This window comes from Anastrepha ludens, chromosome X (genome assembly GCF_028408465.1).
Source record: "Anastrepha ludens isolate Willacy chromosome X, idAnaLude1.1, whole genome shotgun sequence".
NCBI classification, from domain to species: Eukaryota; Metazoa; Arthropoda; class Insecta; order Diptera; family Tephritidae; genus Anastrepha; species Anastrepha ludens.
The window spans coordinates 40,022,988-40,035,491 of record NC_071503.1 but is presented as its reverse complement, the minus strand read 5'-3'; the positions used below and the strand labels follow the sequence as shown (position 1 = coordinate 40,035,491).

At 35.1% G+C, this 12,504-nt stretch overlaps 1 protein-coding gene across 1 annotated transcript; it reads left to right on the top strand.

The window, feature by feature from the left end:
* The first annotated feature begins 609 nt into the window (after window positions 1-609).
* On the top strand, window positions 610-2,345 carry LOC128869963 (uncharacterized). Its single transcript, XM_054112556.1, has 2 exons — window positions 610-971; window positions 1,873-2,345. The coding sequence occupies exons 1-2, from the start codon at window positions 743-745 to the stop codon at window positions 2,343-2,345; spliced, it is 702 nt and encodes a 233-aa protein (XP_053968531.1). The 5' UTR covers window positions 610-742.
* Window positions 2,346-12,504: the final 10,159 nt, after the last annotated feature.

Genomic DNA, 12,504 nt, shown 5'->3' with positions numbered 1-12,504 from the left:
TTAGCGACAGCGCGATAAAATTCTTCGAATTAAGTTGCATGCCCTTTTATTTTAGAAAATGCATAAATTTTAATGTATTTAGCGACAGCGCGACAAAATTCCTAGAATTAAGCTGGTTGTCTTTTATTTTAAGGAAATGCATAATTTGTAATTCTTAGAATTAAGTCGCGCTTGAAATTGCTTTAAAATACTTTTGAGAATAAAAATTGGATTAAGTTTTAGCCGAACTGCTAGCCGAACAAGTTGTTTCAATAATCCTGGATAACTGGCGCCCAATAAGGACCCAAGCGAATTGGAACAATCTAGGGGCAAGTGACGCAAATGAAACCGGACGTCCAATGCAGAGAACGTTAAATATAGAGAAGTCTCAATGACTGAAATGGCAGCACTTTTCAGGGGTACTCGTTTTGCGCGCGTGGTACACAACAGCGACATTTTTCACAGAACGTTAACAGAAATATGCTCAACTACAGAAATTTAACAGCTTTTGAGAATTAAGAGCTTTTTTTTTGGAAACTTTCCGTTTTGTGCCAAAGTTAGGTTACAGGTGCTTTTTGTCTCTTTATTTGCATGAAAATTCAGTTTTGAATTTGAATTGATTTTGCGTAATTTGCGCCAAAATTTCCATGTCAAACCAAAAGAGTCTAATGAACTTTAGTTTGAGAAAAACTTTTGATTGACGTCGCGCAATTTTCAAACGCTTTCGATTTTCCGAATTTTTTTAAACTTTTTCGATTTAAAAATGAGCAGAACGTGTCGTGTGCGCGGGTGTTATTTAAAAAACAGTGAAGTGAAATTATTTTCTTTCCCACAGGACCCCATATTAGCAGACAAATGGAGGGAGAATTTGCATTTTGCCAGGACGGAACATCTTCCACCCCACAACTCATTTGTGTGTGTAAAACACTTTGAGGCATGTGTTGTGGGGGGACAATGTTTGAAAAAGGGTGCCATCCCCACCCTTCGTTTAGGTAAGTTTTTGCGCAATACATAAGTAGGTATGTGTGTTTTATATTTCGCTAAAGCGAACCTACAAGAATATCAAACACACATACCTACATATGTATTGCATGCATTTGATATAATATTAGGGTGGATAGGTTTTATTGCATACATTTGATATAATATTAGGGTGGATAGGTTTTATTGAGGGTGAGGTTTGCTAACTGGTAGCATTAGAGTTTTGAGGCAGGAAAGTGGAGGAAGTTAAGAAATTTAAATTATTTTTGAATGTGTATGTGCATATATTTCATAGAAAATAATTTTTTATTAATAACCATAATATTACAATACCCGGCATCCGTTACTATGCCTTGTTGAATAAAATCAAAACAACCAATCAGAAAAATATCAAGCAAAATTATTTTTATTAATTTTCTATCTCAAACCGTTTTTGAACTTTGCATTTGAACAGCTTATGCGGATTGTGAAGTCTAGAGTGTGCTATAAATAGTGGGAAATAGGGAAAACTAAGAGTTTTTAGATTAAATTTAAGCAAATATTATTTATTTATTATTATTTATTATTACTAAGTCAAAACATACAACCATAGGTTATTTTTACAATGATTGACCTTAAGAATAGTTTACATAAAAAGATAAACAGTAAAATCAAAATTAAAATTAAAATTACAGATAGTAGTAAAGATAAAGTATTAAAAGGAAAGTAAGGTAAAAATAGTAGTAGTAGGAGTAGGGACTAATAGGAAGAGATTTAAAGTACATTCAGCAATATTCGATTATTAGTGATGAATGAGAGTGGTGGCGCGGCCTGGGGGCTGTGGGAAGGGAGTTCCATCATAAAAACATGCCTATAACCTTCTTTGAATTATTATACGTTTATATTATATTATAAAATAAATTTTCTTAATAGGGCACGACGATGACCCTACATACAGCTGTACAATTCCAAAAAAGCAACGGAGCTGTTGCGTGGTAGGATGCGTGGTGGAAAAGGGTCATACGTTGTACGAATTTCCTCGACGAGGAGAGGCTCGAATTAGTTGGGCCCTGGCTTGCAACGTGCAACCAGCAGATTCTGACAGGCTATATGTTTGTAAGCGCCACTTTAGTCCAGAGCAAGTAACTCGTTATAAAGTTTTAGATGGGGCTGTTCCATCTTTAAGATTAGAGCCAGTTACTAGAAGTCGCTCACCTAGTACTGGCTCTGATTGGGTTTGCCCGCCCGTTACTAAAGTGTACGTAAATCGTACAGTAGGTGTAGGTGTAGCAAATGATCTCACGTTAGAAGAATTCGAAAAATATTCGATGCTAGAGGAAACAAGGCAGGTACCCAAAAACGAAAACATCTGTGAGCACTTAGAAATCACAAGCAGTAGCGAATGATTTGCTCAGGCTGCTCGTTATTATCGGAGCAATGAAATAAAATTAAAAAAAAGAATTCAAGAGTTAGAAGCAGAAAATGAGAAGCTGCTGCAAAAATATAAATATTTGTGTACTCGTGCAGTTCTTGCGGAAGAAACTTCAAGCAGTGATGCTGTAACTTTCGCAAGAATGATCGTCAGTGGCCAAAAAAATCGTTATAGCGAGGAGGAAAAGACATTGGCTCAAAACATCAATTATATGTCCTCCAAAGCATATACGTTTATGCGTGACGATCTAGGTTTTGCTTTGCCCCATAAATCATCCCTTTCGCGTTGGCGCCCCATCAAATATGTTGTTCCGGGGTTCGATGCCAATGTCTGTGATAATTTAGAAAAAATTGTTTCAAATATGTCCGACACCGAACGCATAACCGTTCTATTATTCGATGAAATTATCATCAAGTCGGACTTGAGCTATAATAAAGCTAGAGATGTTATCGATGGGTTTGTAGACCATGGGGAAGGTCAACGCGAAAACAAAATTGGGAATAAATGTTTATTTTTTATGGTTAAGGGATTGTGCTCCAAATGGAAATACGTGTTTTCGTATTATATCTCCAGTGGTGGTATACGTACGGAGACATTGATGTCCATTTTGGACAAAAATGTCGCACAACTAAAAAAAATGGGGTTAAATTTGAAAGGTATAGTTTGCGATCAAGGGCCCTCCAACAGTAGTATCTTTAAATCTTTGGGGATTTATGAGGATAGCCCCTTTTACGTGCACGAAGGCACAAAAATTTTTTGCATGTTCGATTACTGTCACTTGATAAAGTCCGTCCGAAATACCTTGATGAAATATGACATCTTAACATCAGATGGAGTGACAAGCTTCAAGGTGATTGAAAAATTGTTTGATATAGATCAAATGAATCCCCATTTTAAAATTTGTCCGAAACTAACGGAGGCCCATATATATCCCAATTTTATGGATAAAATGAGCGTTTCACGCGCGACTCAGGTCCTGAGCAATTCGGTAGCCTCTGGTATCGACATGTCCTTGTCCCAAAATTTATTAGGCAGTGACGACTACGTGATAAAATGCGCTAAGCCCACACAGATGTTCGTTAAAAAAATGAATGATCTGTTCGATGAATTGGATGCAAAAAGATTCCAGTCGAAAAATCCTTCAAAATGTCCGATTAGGCGGGGTGACAGCAAAAAAATTGATAGATTGAATGAACATCTAGATTTTTTGCGGTCATTCCAGTTGCCGGAAAACGCACGCGTGCAGTGCATCGAAGGTTTCCGCATAACGATTTCAGCGATGCAAATGTTATGCGAGGAACTTTTCATTGAGCACAGCTCCCTCAAATTTATTTTCACCGGGAAAATGAATCAAGATGCGTTAGAAAACTTTTTCTATCGCATACGAGCTAGTCAGGGTATGAATACCCATCCCTCAGCTCACGAAATTCAATACATAGTTGCGCGACTGATCTCAATGAAAATTTTACGCCAGAGATTTGAGAAGAAAGGTTCTAATTGTGCAGATGATGACGATGTAAATTTAGATTGGTATATAGGCCCCGAGGATCGTCATCTTGAGACAGAGGTAGGAGACCAGCGGAATGAGGATCTCGTTTTAGAAGAGATTGATGTGGAAGACATACATTTTGCTGAAGAAAGTAATGAAGCTGAGGTACAAGTGCAGCGTTACTTCACAGGCTATGGTATTTACCAGAAAATGCTGTGCAAGTTGAAATGTGAAAAGTGCACCCACGCCATGACGAAAACCAAAGGGGAGCTGAAGTTGCATTCAGAAGCCCTGATAAGATCAAAAAACTTCACGGATGACAGCGATTTAAGGCTTGTCAATCCTGAAGACAGGGTTTTCGAAGTGTGTCGACTCCAAATGGTGTGGTACCGTCAGCTCTTCGCAAAATATGCCCACATTGCAGGTCTTAGGTGTTTAATGTTGTCCGCTCTAAAAGAAAAAACACGAAAAGTGTTTCCCGACTGGTTTGTAGGATCTGGCGAGTGTAGAGATCATCGCGAGAAGCTATTAGATTTTCTCTTAACTGTGCTTTTATTCAAGAATGCAAAGTGGCTCTTGCGAAATGAGGTCAATAAAGTCAAAGAAAGAAAACTACAAAATAAATTGAAAAAGCTGTAGGTTGTAAGCCAGGGCCGCACGAAAAGAGATTCGCCGTTCACACAGGTAATTAATAATCTATTAGCTATCTTTTGCATATGATGATACCTATTCTTTTATTTCAGGGTTTTCCACTTTTCTATATTTCAGGTTTTTTTTTTATTTATATATTTTACGGGTATTTTCCGTTTCAGGTTTTCTCTATTTTTTAGTCTATTTTACAGGTTTCTTTTTTATTTTTTCTTCTCTTTCAGCTAGCACCCGAGCCTAGATTTTTAAGCACTACAATTTTTTCTTAATCATGATGGATTGAGAGTAGTGTTTTAAAAATCAGGTAAATCGCAATGACTTAATCGATGTCAATATCGAAGTCGTGTGAGAAATTGTTATAGTATGAGAACAATTTCGTAATTCGTGCTTTCTCAATTTTATATTTTTTTTTTCATTTCAGGAAATGTAAATACCTATTATTTATAGCATTGTAATATATATACATGTATATATAAGATTACTTAAATTACTTGTGAATAAAAATAAAAAAATTAAAATTAAAAAAAATAGTATTTCATTTTCTTAAGGATAACAATATTTATTTGGTAAGAGGATCTTAAAGAAACATATACCAATAATATAATTGACAGGATTTCATTACAATATCAATATATTCGTTCAGCTCAATAAAATAAATATCTGCATATGAAAAATCGTTCCTATGGACATGCAAAAGCAAACGCGCATATATAGTACAAAAATACATGCATACAAACTGCCATAGCCATACATACATATGAAGCTGCGAGCACTTGCGACAGAAAAAATATTTCGATTTGCTATTGCTGTCGAGAATTTAGAACACATATTTACATACATATATTGATGCATACATATGTACGGAGCCGCGGCCACTCGACTTGACAAAAATTGAAGATTTACCAAATATTGGCAAATAATTCAACGCGAAATATTACAATATTGACTATTTTCGAATTGGCGAGAAAATTGGCATATGGGCATATGAGCATATGAGCTCGAACTTAGTGTTATAGAATATTTTGGATTTTTCAGCGTCGTTGCGACTAAAAAAATCTGACCGCTGCGACTGCGCCTATGAATATATTTTGTTCTTGCAGTCGCTCGGCTTATAATTTTAGCTTTGGAAACATACGCGTGCAGAGGCATAAAGCCAGTGCTTTGTGTGTGCTGTTGTATGTACATACATATGTATGTATATACTAATAAGCATAGTTTTGCTGGGAGTCGAGAATGTATGTATATGTATGTACGGACATACATACAATAGGGCATCAATATGCCAATACGTGAGGTAGGTCATGGTTGCTTCAGTACATTGAACTTTTGCTTAATTGTTTCTTACATGTGTATGCATACATGTACATACATATGTTTGTAGTAAGAAACAGTTTAAACAGATTTTGTTACTAATCCAAATATACATACTTACGGTAACATACGAATATGCTTTTTTATCCTATAAAATATGTAAATATGGAGGATATCTTAGGTTTGTTAAAATTATTCTTTTATTTATTTTGAATATCAAAACTTGTATACAAACCATGCTTGTATACCTCCTGCAATAGGATGTGGATGAAAAATTACAGAACAGAAATAAAAACGTAATGCCTCAAATGCCTTGCAAAATGCTGTCGGTCAATTTTATTTCAAACAAATGTATGTATAACAATGCCCAATTTCTTTTTGTATATACAAATACATACGTTTCTTTGAAGTTTTCTTTTATTTATTTTAAATTTCAAAGTTTTATACTATCTATAAAACGCATACATATATTATTCCAAGTAATAAATCTAAATTGAAAAAAATGTCGTTTGCAAAGGAACAAATGAATGCATATTCAAATGCAAATATGATATATACATACATATGTAACACTATAAGAATTGAAGATCCAATTGAACTTTTGCACAAACATAGCTAACATAATACATATCGTCATATGAATTCAAAAAAGCCCTAAGTTACAAAAAATTCAAAATCGACTTTTTAGTTGATTATTATGCACCGTATCATTATACATGTTCCTTTAAAATTTTATAATCCAACAACCAATAATGACGTTGGGATAAACAAAATTCGAAAAGCCGGTGACGGTGACGGTGAATAAAACATTTTCATTTTAAAAGGTTTTTTGCTTCTCCTGTAAAATTTTTAAAATTTAACTTAGGGCTTTTTTGATTTCATGTGACGATATACATATGTATGTATATATTGATATACATATATTTACATACATATGTCAAAATACCAAAGCACTTGTATGTAAAAATTTTCATCAAATTTGTATAGTTTTCAATTTACTAAAATGCACATACCAAGATGTGAGAGGTCGTTTTATAGTGCATTTTTTTAAATTAAATCAAAATATTAAAGTTACTTTGATTTGAAATGTTGGCGCATATAATAAATATTCAAATTATTCATCAATAATCATTTAGTTGAATAAATGTTCATTCATCAAGGGAACATATGTAGAAATGAACAAGCAAATTCTTTGCAAAATGCCGTCGGCTAATCGTCAATTTGATTTTTTACAGAAGCAAAAGCAGAGAACGTTATGATATACAGAGAACGTTCTCTGTGTGCAGAGCCAATATAGGAAGAGAGAATTCACTGCAATCAGCTCTGTTAAACCCCGGCCGCGGTTAGACTTCATTTTTGACAATTCACACCATTCGTAGTTCGTGAGACTTCTCTATATTTAACGTTCTCTGTCCAATGGCAGTGAAGCTGTTCTTCATGCTGTCAGTTAAAGTGAAAAATGCTATAAATTTATACTCGAGGAAAACAAGATAAGAATTAGTCCATAATTTTCCCTAAAAATTATATTCAAGAAAAGAAGATAAAAAATTGTGAATAATTTTCCCAAAAAATGTATATTCAGAAAAAGGAGATACAAAATTGTGAATTATTTCCGAAAAATTTATATTCAAGAAGGAAAAAATATACTCCGAAATTTTAAAGTAAATACTAGTAATTAGGGACAAGCGTGATCTTAGGACGCTGGAGCATGAGCTGGGTTCATTGACCCAGAAAAATTGGAGCATCGATCAATTTTACGCTCGAATAAATCACCAACTATCTTTGATAATTAACAAATTGAAAACTCAAGAATATTCACAAGAAACCATTGATGCTCTTGTAGGTACTTATAGGAACAGAGCACTCGATGTATTTATCAGAGGATTGAATGGCGAACTTTCAAGAACGCTGGTCATTCATAAACCACAAAATTTGCCAGAAGCTTACTTATCTTGTTTGAAGTTCCAAAACATCTATCTCAGGAGATTTTCGGTCCATCAAAAGCCCACACCAAATTATTTTCCATTTCCAACCGGCCAAAACCCTAGCTCTAAGGGCCAATATGAACGTAGAGTGTGTCGGGGAGACTGAATCCACCTGAACAAAATCAGATTTACAACTTTAAGAGTAAGGCTAAACAACAACCACTGGCGCCACCACCAATAACGGTCCAGCCTTAGCCAGCTGTCCCTATGGACATAGACCCATCAATAAATTCTCGTCGTGTTAATTATGCTAATAGGCAGGCGTTTGAACCACAAGTCAGGCAATCGATTTTTCCATCAAATATACCTAGAAAACAGCAGAGATTATTCAACATGGAATTAGAAGAGAATCCTACAGGAAGTGAGGAGTGCGAGGAATTAAATTTTATGATAGCGGTCTCTCTAGCATCCCCTTCTTAGAACTCCATACAAAAGAAGGAGAAATTTTGAAATTCTTGATCGACACGGGAGCCAACAAAAATTTCATCTGCGAGCGAATCGCTATAAACTCTAAATTACTAAACCACCCCTTCAGGGTTCAGTCCGTAGCGGGACCAGTTTTAATTGATCGGAAAGTTAGGGGACAATTTTTTAAAAGTGTGGGTATTAGAAAAATACTCGACTTTTATGTTCTCCCTGAACTGAAATCGTTCGACGGAATAATCGGCGATGAAGAGTATCAGAAGCTGTTATTGATAGGAAAAACGATGTGTTACACTTGGGAAACATCTAGTTAAAACTAAAAGCTAACATTTCACAACAAGTTATTAATGCTCAAAATATGTCCGGAGGTGGCGAAGATATTGATAAAGTTCTACAAAAGTATTCAGACCTTTTCGGACCAGTCTCAGACAGAAGTATGGTCGACACAGCTGTAAGAGCAGAAATAAAGACTACCACAGATGAACCTGTGTACACAAAATCATACCCGTATCCCGCAAACCTTAGGAGCGAAGTCGAACGGCAAATATCAGAACTGTTGGAAAATGGTATAATTAGACCTTCAAAGAGTCCGTACAACTCTCCATTGTGGGTCGTACCAAAGAAAGCAGGCTCTTCCGGAGAAAAGCGCTATAGAGTAGTTATTGATTTTAAACGACTCAATGCCGTTACAATTACAGATGCGTACCCGATTCCGGACATAAATAACACGTTAGCCAGTCTAAGTGAATGCAAGTACTACACTACTCTTGACTTAACTTCGGGTTTCCATCAAATTAAGACGAAAGAAAAAGGCATTAAAATTACGACATTTTCTACGGTAAATATGAATTTACTAGATTGCCATTCGGGCTTAAAAATGCACCGTCGATATTTCAGAGAATAATCATTCGTGTTAAAACCACTTGTAGGGAAATGCTGTTCGTCTATATAGACGATATTATAATTTTTGGGAAAGATAACAAGGATCATCTATATAATTTAGAAAAAGTGCTATCACTCCTACAGAGCGCTAACCTTAAGGTAAACTTGGAAAAATCCAAATTTCTTAGAAGAAACGTGGAATTCCGCGGACATGTAGTAACACAAAAGGGTATTTTACCATACCCTGAAAAAATATCTGCAATCGAAAGGATTCCGGTACCAAAAAATTTAAAGGAGTTAAAAAGTTTCCTCGGATTGGCATCCTACTATAGGAAATTTATAAGGGACTCCGCGAAAATAGCAAATCCCCTGACCAACCTCACAATAAGAGTAAATGCCCAGATTAGGGCAAACCAATCAAAGAAAGTGAATATCTCACTTCCATGTGAAGGCTGAAAAGCATTCCATGACTTGAAAAAATTGCTTATGTCTTCGGAAATTCTTGTGTTTCCAGATATCAAATGGCCTTTTATTCTAACAACCGATGCTTCCAATAAAGCGATCGGCGCAGTACTCTCACTGGGCGAAATCGGCAAGGATAGGCCACGCACCTTCATTTCTCGCTCCTTAAATAAAACGGAGGAGAATTATTCGACAATTGAGAAGGAAATGCTCGCTATTATATGGGCACTTGATAAACTAAGAACGTACTTGTATGGCGCTAAGGAAATTAAAATACTAACTGATCATCAACCTCTAACCTTTGCCTTAAGCAGCAGAAATAATAATGTCAAGCTAAAAAGGTGGAAAGCGAGGATAGAAAATTTCAATTATAAGCTGGTATACAAACCGAGGAAAAATAACAAAGTGGCAGATGCCCTATCCCGATTACCCGTAAAAATTAATGTCTTGACTTTCTCAAGCGATATTTCGCCACACAGTGCTGAAGAGGACAGCTCAGAACTTATTCTACATTGTGAAGGTCTCTTGAATGCATTTCAGAATCAAATAATTTTCTCGGTAGATAAGGATTCTGATATTCACGAAGAGCCACATCCGAAACTCTATAAACATTTTTTTAAAAGAAATCACTATGATGAAAAAAACCTTACTCATATCTTAAAACAAACTTTAACTCCAAATATAATAAATGGAGTTAAAATCCCGGAGAATTACTTACCCTTGTTACAGAATATTTATAAGAACTACTTCTCAAAATTCAAAATAAGAATTACACAAAGGGTTGTAAAGGATATTTCTAACGATGAAGACAAATTTAATATAATCAGAAATGAACACAAGAGAGCTCGTCGAAACGGTGGTGAAAACAAAGAGCAGATATTGGATAGATACTATTTTTCCCATATGGTTAGATTGATTAAGGACTATACCCAATCATGTAAGGTTTGCCATTGCAATAAATATGACCGCCACCCTCCTAAGCTAGAGTTTCAAGCAACCCCACTTCCGTCATACCCGACAGAAATTTTACATGTTGATGTAATATAATTGAAATTTCGGGTGTGAAATATATAACTTGCATTGACAAGTTTTCCAAATTTGTGAAATTTTTTCGAATTAAAAACCGGTCAGTCCTTCACATTAGGGATAAAATCATTAAACTATTGCATTTCTACTCGGCTCCGAGACTGCTAGTGATGGACAATGAAGCAGTCGACTAGCTTGATTATTTAGCTTCAATTTGCTTTTTTTGAATTCTCGCTACGATCATTTTTTTAAAAGATATCAGCATTTTACGAAAAAAGGCCATTTTATCTTTGATTATTGATATCTCAGCAACTAATAACCCCATAATGAATGGGACAATGGTTTTGGAAAGTAGAATAATAATAATAATATTTCCTTTTTTACCCTTAACGTTGGTTTGAAGTGAACAAAAAATAACGCCTTTTTACGGTTTTTCAGAAAATATATCGCTCACTTAAAAGTATTAATGTGGGGACTCATGTTTCTAGGGATTTTTACAGTTTAATATTCCACTAATAACCCTGTACATTTTTAAATCGATCCAGCAAACCGTTTTTCTGGAATGATTGATCAAAATTTTACAAACGAATTAGAGGAACAAGTGCACTGTTTTTAAACATTCTCTAAACATTATTACATAAAATTGAAAAAACATTTTTTTCTTGAACTTTTTTCGCATTTTTGCATTAGTATCTTATTAAATTAAAAAAAAAAAAACAAAAGAGCGCTTAGGAATAGAAATTTATGTGGCACCCCTCAAAAAAGTGAAGTAAATGGTGCAATTGAACGAGTCTATTCCACCATACTTGAAATAGTGCGATGCGGTTGACAGATACAATAATACTATACACTCGGTTGCCAAAAAGAAACCAGCCTGTATCTTCTTCGGAAGAATTAATTACCAAGATTTAATCGAATTTAAGGATATTGTCAATGCAGACCTACGCAAGAAAATTGCTAGAAACCAAGCTAAAATATTAAACTACCATAATAAGAACTATCAAGACCAAAAGGCTATGAGCCTGGGGATGTTGTCTTTAAAACGGATAAACAAATCAAAAAGAAAAATAAACCTGTTTATAAGAAAGAAATTATTGCTAAAGACAATACAGTTACAGTAACCACAACTGATAACAGGAAAATCCATAAATCACACTTGAACAATTTACTCTTACCTTTTACTAGACTCACGCAATGGTTGGCATACGCAACGATGGACACCTACGAATACAGCAGCCCTTTGGTGATGATCAAACAGGCACTCGGAAAGATCAGTAAAGGACATTATAAAACCATAAACACCACTGACTTAACGGAGTATGAACGAACTGTGGAAAATATCAGACCAATTGTACGATACGAAATCGGAAAAACGAGACCTTTAGCACCTCAGTTATAACATCAACTTTCAAAAATTGAATTGGATCAACTACTTACGAAAACCTTTGCTAAAACTAAAAGATCAATCAATTGGATTGGCTCAGTCTGGAAATGGTTGGCTGGTAATCCAGACGCTACCGATTGGGACGAGATTCTAACCAAGACAACTGACTTAGCAGGGAAACACACAAACAATACACAATTGAGCAGTATTTGAATAAAACCACTAACGGTATACTTGACGGATGCAATAAAATAGTTCACGAAATTAATACAAATAATACGGACATATTCAAACAGACATTATTCAATAAATTGGGTTTAATAAAAGGGGAAATTTCGCAAATAGTTATGGCAACCCCACTTGCAAAAAAAGGAATAGTACACTCACAGTTATTAAGTAAAGCAGACATTGCAAATATCCTCTCTCAAACCGAAACGCTTCCATTCAAGAACGAATTACAAGCTCTGAAATTCGCAGAACCGTCAATAGTAATCAAGGACTCACTTCTTCTATATATAATTTC